At 46.6% G+C, this 8153-nt stretch overlaps 1 protein-coding gene across 1 annotated transcript; it reads right to left on the bottom strand.

Annotated features, from left to right (window-relative positions):
- Nucleotides 1-5795: 5795 nt before the first annotated feature.
- On the bottom strand, nt 5796-6636 carry LOC130877042 (WAP four-disulfide core domain protein 18-like). The gene is made up of 2 exons (XM_057773954.1): nt 6555-6636; nt 5796-5944 (listed from the first exon to the last, which is right to left on the bottom strand). The coding sequence occupies exons 1-2, from the start codon at nt 6634-6636 to the stop codon at nt 5796-5798; spliced, it is 231 nt and encodes a 76-aa protein (XP_057629937.1).
- Between the last annotated feature and the right edge of the window lie 1517 nt (nt 6637-8153).

Raw genomic sequence — 8153 nt, 5'->3', positions numbered from 1 at the left:
GTTGACTCTGACTGTGTTGAATACACACACACACACCAATTTATAGTCTCAGCAACTTTAGAAGCACCCGTGTGACAGGAGGCAAGCAATCAGCAAGTACAGAAAAAAGTAACTCCAGAAAGTGCCTGCGGATATCCTGACTCCTTCTATTTTGTAACTGGCTTCTCTTCAAATACAACTAGATTATTGTTTCTTGATACGTAGGCTAGATAGCCAGGGGGGAATCTAAGTCTGTTTGAACACTGAGTTCCTCCTTACAGCACAGATTAGCCCTTTATGAATCGGTGAGCAAAGGACAGCTCAGAGTGAGAGCTGAAGCAGAGAGGCCACCATGAAATATCAGGGCCATGGGGGGCGGGTTCCCAGACACCCAGTTGTGTAAGACTGTATGGAGCCTGCTTCTGGGAGAGACGGAGCTTGTGCCGTTTGGAGCTCTATAGATGAGATCCCTAAACAATTGTGGAATTGATTCCCCTCTAACCTGCCGAAGTAGGCAATGAGGTTTCCCCTGGAAGAGATGGATACTCAAAGATTAGCCAGTACAAAGCAGGCAGGCTCTGCTGTGATGGTCGGTCTTCTTAGACCCATGCTTTTCTGTAAGACAGGACTTTGGAAAGAAAGCTGCACTGGTAAGCAGAGGAGGGATGGGAGCCACAGGAGAACAGGCTGCATCCCTAGTTGCTGAAGAGAGTGCCTGTCTCGTTTGTTGCCCCAATTATAGCCTCCCAAGAAAGAGCTGTAGTGGAAAAATGCCACCAGCTGTGCAGGTGCCATAGCCATCAGGTGGCTAGCTTTGGAGTTGTCTTTGTAGGTTACTTCTCAGGGACCGGGATCTTTGTTTGGCCACAAACTTTGCTCCATGTGTTCCCAGTCCTTCCTTCGGATTGAGGAAAACAGTCTTGGTGCCTGTAACTTTTCCCGTTCTGCTGTGAGCATCCTATGTCAGAAACAAAGGCAAATCATGTGCATTTGTTTATAATGTTATAATTTATGGAATAACCATAAGTTCATAAGATCCAGCAGTTGTTTTCTATTTACTATTTCTTTTCTTTTCTTTCTTTCTTTCTTTCTTTCTTTCTTTCTTTCTTTCTTTCTTTTTTTTTTTTGTGACAGGGTTTATCTGAGTAGTGCCTGGCTGTCCTGGAACTCACTCTGTAGATCGTTCTGGCATCCTGCTCATAGAGAGTGGCTTGCCTCTGCCTCCTGAGTGCTGGGATTGAAAGCATGGGCCACTACCACTTGGTTTAAGACATACCAGTTTTAATGAAAGAAACTGGCCAGGCAGTTTTTCTTTCCCTTGTAACCCTGGCCAATGCAAGCACACTTTCTTTTATTCCCACCTGAATTACCAATACTAACTCTCAATCACACATTACACAAAACACCGTAAATATACCGCTTCATCAATATGTACATATGGACTTATACATGTGCTACAGAAATGGCTGTAAAGGGTTAATAGACCACCGCAGAATTCAAGAGGTTTTAGAAGTCCTGAGGAGCAGACAAACAGAAGAATCTAGGTTTAAGCTAGGTTGACAGGTAATGACCCAGGGTGGAGAGAAGAGGCTGGAGAAGCTATGGTGATTGCAGGTCAGGTCACATCAGGTCACCTGTTTGAAAACAGAGCTGTAAAGTTGAGTTTGGCTGCAGAAGCAAAGAGCAGGATCAGCCTGGCTGAAGGGACTGGAGATCAGAAGGATGGCAGATCCTGGTGGTGAACAAAAATTAGACAGATGAAGGAGCTATAAAGAAGACCTAGTGTAGGGTAATAGGGCCATCCGAAGAAATCCACCCTGGCCCTGAAACCAGGGTCAGCCAGCAAAACAAAACAAAGCAAAAAAACTCACCCTGGCCTTGACACCAGAGCCAGTGAAAGAAACACACCCTGTCCCTAAAACCAGAGCCCCTGAAAGAAACAAGTTGGCCCTGAAACCTGAACCAAAGAAACACAGACCAGAGCCAGTGAAAGAAACACACCCTCACCCTGAAACTGTTAGGGTCTTAAAGAAGTCCCTCAAAGACCACCGGACATGTATGCAATTAGCAAGAGTGTTTAATGTTCGAGATAAAAAGAGATCCGGTGAGGGCTGGAGAGATGGCTCAGCGGTTAAGAGCACTAACTGCTCTTCCAGAGGTCGTGGGTTCAATTCCCATCACCCATATGGCAGCTCACAACTGTCTGAAGATACAGTCCCAGGGATCTGACACCTTCACACCAATACACATAAAATAAAGTTAAATAAACCATAAAAAAGAGAGATCCAGCATGCAGAGGCCACACACCGGACACAAAGGTAAAATGACAATGTTCCTAAGAGAAGCTCCAGGCTCCTTTTATACACAGCTAAAGGAATTCTAAAGAAAGTGAGGTCATTCTATCTAGGATTGGCTTACATGAGTGCCAATCAGACTAGTACATTTCTGATTGGTTAGGGTTAGCAGGGTCAAACTAAAGCTATAGTCTGCAATTTTGGGAAGGCTTGGACAAATCCCAGGATCTGCCCTGTTTTGGTCATTGCTTTGAGATACCGAGAGGCTGGCTTAGATCTGGTATTGAAGTTTCCCTGGTGACTTCACCATCAGGGGCGTTGGTGATTGATTGTCCATAGTCCATGGCTTCCTCAGAAACTGCCTGTTCAGTTTCTAGAGGAAGGAACTGAGGCCTAATTTTTAAGTGAGTTATTAGGATCTTGGTATGGTATGATATCCTGGCCCTCTCAAAAGTAGAGCCAAGAGGCTAAAACAGATCAATGAAAGAAACACACTTTGACCCTGAAACCAGAGCCAAATCTGCCCTTGACTAACTGAACATGAAACCCACCAATCACTGAGCAGAAAACCTACCAATCCTTGAGCAGAAAATCTAGACGATCTAAGATTGTCCACGCTCCTGGGGATCAAAATCAGACCAACCCCCCCCCCAAAATCTCTGGCCCTAAGAAGGTCCATATACCCCCTCTGCCTCTGCAGTTGGCAGCTGTCCTTCTCTATCCTGGCAGAGGCAGGCACTCTCCTGGATTCCTGCTTCCCAGAAAAATCTTCTGAAAGAGTTTTGGGTGAAATCTTTCTCCAGTGTGGAGCAGAATCTCTCTCTCTCAGAGAGGGAGCAGGCTTGCCACATCCTGCAGGGAGAGCATCCCCCACTGGATCACAGCTTCAGGTACACCCTAACTTCCTGACAAGTCAGGATACCTTTCTCCTCGCAGTGCAGGTACCCAGCATGTCTTCCCTTCACAGCTGTAGGTAGAGCCTGAATCCCTGAAACGTCAGGAGACCTCTTCTTTTCCTCCAGAGCTGTAGGTACCCAGGATACCTTCCTTCACAGCTGCAGGCAAATCCTGACTCCTTTCCCTTGAGAGCTGTGACACTTTAACTCCCTGACAAATCAGGATTCTCTTCCCTCTGGAGCTGTAACCCTGGTATGGGGGTGAGGGTGGGGTGCATGGGCACTTAAGGTTGGTGTCTGAGGACATCAGAGTTTGGTGTAGGAGTTCCTTCTGTTTGTGTGTTGCTTTCATAGGATAATGAATAAAGAAACTGTCTTGGCCTAGTTGATTGGGCAGAACTTAGGTAGGTGGAGAAGACAGAACTGAATTCTGGGAGAAAGAGAATAGAGTGAGAGAGCTGCCGTGGAGCCACCAGGTCAGACGTGCTGACTCTTTCCCAATAAGCCACAACCTCGTGGTGATATACAGATGAATAGAAATGGGTTAAATCAAGATGTGAGAGTTAGCCAATAAGAGGCTAGAGCTAATGGGCCAAGCAGTGTTTTAATTAATACAGTTTCTGTGTGGTTATTTCAGGTGTAAGCTAGCTGGGTGGCTGGGACAAACAAAGGTCCCTCTCCGGGCAACAAGAGTTGTCAACATGCCTGAAGCAGGAGTTATGGGAAGTTGTCAGCCACCTGTAATAGATGTTGGGAACTGACTTCAGGTCCTCTGAAAGAGTAGCATGTGCTATTAACCCCTGAACCTACTGCCTGATCTTATGAAACATGCTAAGCAGAACCCACAACCCAGAGGTCATGGTCATGCTCCTGGAGTAGGAGATCCAGTCTAGTAGAAGGTTGTACTGCCTTAGAATGGGGAATTCCCTGAGCCCTTCCTGCTCCTCCTGAATCATGACCCAGTAAATGCAGCCCCAGCAGGCCTGCTTGGGGTACATACTAACTTATTTTGTTTAGTCGAGCAGACTTAAGGTCACAGAATGCACCCAGAAAATATTCTTATGTCCTCTGCCATGTTTGTAGGTACAGACACAGCAGGGGAAGAAGGATTATTTAGAAACTACTTGTCCTCTATTCTGGGACCTAGGTGTTAATGGGACTGTCTGGAGGCTACTGAGATGGCTCTGCTCATTGGAATAGTCAATAGGATGCACACATGGGAAGGACTGTTCAGCAGGAGAATGCTAAGGAGTGTTTATTTTGAACACAAAGACTAGGAAACAGTAACCACATTGTAGGCTTGTATCTTCTAAGGATGCAGTTCTAGGATGAGGGAGTAGCAGGCGGGCTCCTTGGATTCAGAATCTTCTGGGGCTGATCATCAGTCAGGCTTATAAACATCGATCCATCCTTCTTAGGGCTGCCAGCTGTCTACAATACAAATTTGATCACGATTTTCATCTGTTTAGAAAGGTCCAGCTGTTCAGTTCTCACGCTATGATGGACAGCTCATTATTGTTTGGATGTGGCCTTGTTGTCCTGTCCCCTGTAACGACGTAAATGAATGCAGACAGACTATAAAAATATATACAGCTTTAATGGGGAAATAGACTTAGAGGACCACAGGTTCCAGCGGAGAACAGGAAAGCAGAAAAATGGGCTGCTGGGTTCACGCCCGGCAGATTTATCAGTAAACATTAGCCCGAGGCGAACACGCCCCTTATGGGTGGGGCTTATCCCTACAGTCCCCACCCTCAGACACCCCAGCTCTCCAGGGCAATCATTTCCCTATCCCCCAAGGAAGGTCTGCAAATCTTCCACCTTCTCAACTTGCCTTCCTTGTCTGCTGGGCTCCGTGGAAGCTGACTTAAACTTTCTCCTTATTGATCTCACTCTTGCAATCTTCCTCCCCCACATCCTGACGCCATGCAAAGCTGGTCACCATTATCGGAACTTAGTGGAGTCTGGTGCAGCGCTCATGCTGACACCAAGGTCTGTGTCTCTAGTTATATTTACATCTTACTGTCATCCCGCACAGGCCTACCGACTGCAGAAGGCATTCAAATGGACGAATATTTCCATTTACTTCATTATCTCTGTCCCTCCCAGGAAAGCCTGCTTGTGCGAGAGTCAGTACTCCTGTGCTGGGGAGGGTAACAGTGAGATATCCCAGTTTATGGCCATGTGGTCCTAGTGACGTCATATGACTGTGTCACTGTAGTCACTGTGGGGATCTTTGCAGAGGGGAGGACCCAGAGCCTGTAGCCCAGTGTCCTGCTGCCATTTACTTCCAGTTTCTTTCTCTTGGTCACATCCAGATGTTTGTGTGCAGTCAGTGGACAAAGCAGCATGAGACTGCCCCACCAAAGTCCCCTGAGAACTCACTCCTCCCTTGGAAATATCTTGAAAGGGTTTGGTGGTTTGAATGGTTAAGGCACACAAAAGCTTATATATTTGAATTTTTGGTGCATAGTTGTTGGAGCTCATGTGCAAGGATAGGAGGTGTGTCCTCTCTGGAGGAAATGTGTCACTGGAGACAGGAGCAGGAGTTTGAAAGTTTCTTCTCTAAGTTGTCTTGGTCACGGTGTCCCAACAATAAGAAAGCGAGACCATGGCCTGTACTCACCTAGTACACAGGATGTTTGCAGACATGACCACACCCATTGCTGCAGCACTTCATTTTCCTAGGGCAGGTATCATCTCCAGAGCACCTCTGAACACACGCTCCAACAACACGTGGGGGCACCTTGGGACAAGCTCCAGGTTTCTGCAATCCTGAAATACACAGTGATGTTTATGGAGCCTGAAGCAGTCGGAAAGACAAGACTGAGAATTGATGCTAGAGGTTTAAAGCCTGGCCACCTGCAGGAAAGCAGCTAATTCTGTCTTCTCCTTTGCACCCCAGGGCTCTTCCCTCAGCTTCACCAGCTCCAGTTCTCTCTGAGGCCTGAGTGTTTCCTGGCTGTGGGAGAGTGTGCTCCCTCCCCAAAGCCTGTAGAGTCTCAGCAGAAAGAACCTTCCACCATCACAGCCCCTTCTGCACATCTGAGAAGATACTGTAAACCCTGTAGTGATAGCCAGACCTCTTCCATCCCACCATACCCTACCTTCATCTCTGAGCAATGGCTCCTGTGACCCCCACATTCAAGGCACATCTCCAAACTACATAAGGTTTTCTGATCTCTAACCCAACTTCTGTCAGAGGTAACTCTCTCTCTCTCTCTGACAGAAAGATAAGAAATAAAGAGTGGTCACTCCTATAGGACATAAGGAGTTTGCTCTAAGCAGATGGCAGAAGACTTTGCCCTGTGGCAGCCGAGTCTCATCCTGTGTTGACCTTTGAGTCCTCTCCTGCTCTTAGATTGTATCCCCTTGGCACACTTACTTCCAGAAGAAGACAGAGGACAGGCCGTGTCCATCACTGTGGAGATCAAAACCACCAAAAGCAAGACTGTGGGTGTCTTCATGTTGGCCCTGGCTGGGCTGAGTGCACAAATCAATTTATACCCTCAGTAACGCCATAAGCCTGGGTGTGACAGGAAGCAGTCAATTGGGAAGTATAGGCAAAAGAGCTTCCCAGAAAGTGTCTGCTAATGGCCGGACTCCTTTTTCTATTTCATAACTGGCTTATCTCTAATTACAATTAGAGTACTATTCTTGATCGGTAACATAGATAACCAGGAAAGAAAATTATGTATGTTTTAGCACTGAGCTCCTCCTTAGAGCACAGCTTAGCTCTTTATACACGTTGAGCAAGGAAAATAATTGCTTCTGTGTAACTCAGCAACTCACGGAAGTGAAGCTGACACAGTCACTGTGGAGGGTCATTGCCATTTCAGGCTTCCTGGAAATCCAGTTGTGTGTGATGTGGCATGCTTCCGGGAGAGAAGGTGCTTGAGTCTATTGGAGTTCTGTAGATGAGACCTTTAAAGAGGTGTGGAATCTGGGCCCCTCTCACCCGCAGTAGGCAATCAAGTGTACCCTGAAAGTGATGGATATTCAACCATTTCAAAGTGGCTAGAGTCAGTTCAAAGGAGTCTGGCTTCCCTGTGATGGTTGATTGTCTTAGACCAATGTTTCTCTATAAGACAGGTCTTTCATGAGAAGGCTGCACAGGTGAATAGAGGAGGGATGGGAGCCATAGGAGACATGCGGTGTCCCTAGTCCCTGAGGAGTGTGCCTGCCTCTTTTGCTGACCTAATTATGGACTCTCAGAGAAAGAAGTGAGGTGATAAAATTCCATGAGCTGTCACAAAATTAGACAGATGAAGAAACAATAAAAGGAGACCTAGTGTTGGGTAATAGGGCCATCCAAAGAAATCCACCCTGGCCCTGAGGCCAGAGTCACCCAACAAAACAAAGCAAAACAAAACAAAACAAAATCCACCCTAGCCCAAAGACCAGATAAGTTTAAGAAACAATTTGGCCCTGAACCCAGAACCTCAGAAACATAGTCTGACCCTGAACCAAAGCCAAGGAAACACACTTTTACCCTAAGACCAGATCCAGTGAAAGAAACACACCCCGGTCCTGAAACTGTTAGGGTCTTAAAGAAGTCCCTCAAAGACCACCAGACATGCATGCAATTAGCATGAGTGTTTAATGTTTGAGATAAAAAGATATCCTCAGTATGCGCATGTGGGTCCCCAGGCTCATGGGGAGTTTTGGATCCACGCAGGGACCCCATCAACTTTAACAGCCCCCATCTCCCAAGGAAGGCCTGCAGATCTCCCAACATGTGAACTTGCCTTCCTTGTCTGGAAGGGCTTTGTGTAACATATCTTAAACTTTCTCCTCATTGATTCATACTCTTGCATTTCTTTCTCCCCCTCATCCAAACACCAGGCAAAGCGGGTCTCCATTACCAGAACTTAGTAGACACTGGTGCAACGCTCATGCTGACACAGAGGGCTGATTCTCCAGACTAGTTACATTTACCGCTTAATCTCCATTCTACCACTTACTACCTGATGTATAAAGTATT

This window comes from Chionomys nivalis, chromosome 7, assembly GCF_950005125.1.
Source record: "Chionomys nivalis chromosome 7, mChiNiv1.1, whole genome shotgun sequence".
Taxonomy (NCBI): domain Eukaryota; kingdom Metazoa; phylum Chordata; class Mammalia; order Rodentia; family Cricetidae; genus Chionomys; species Chionomys nivalis.
This window is presented reverse-complemented; position numbering and strand designations above follow the sequence as displayed.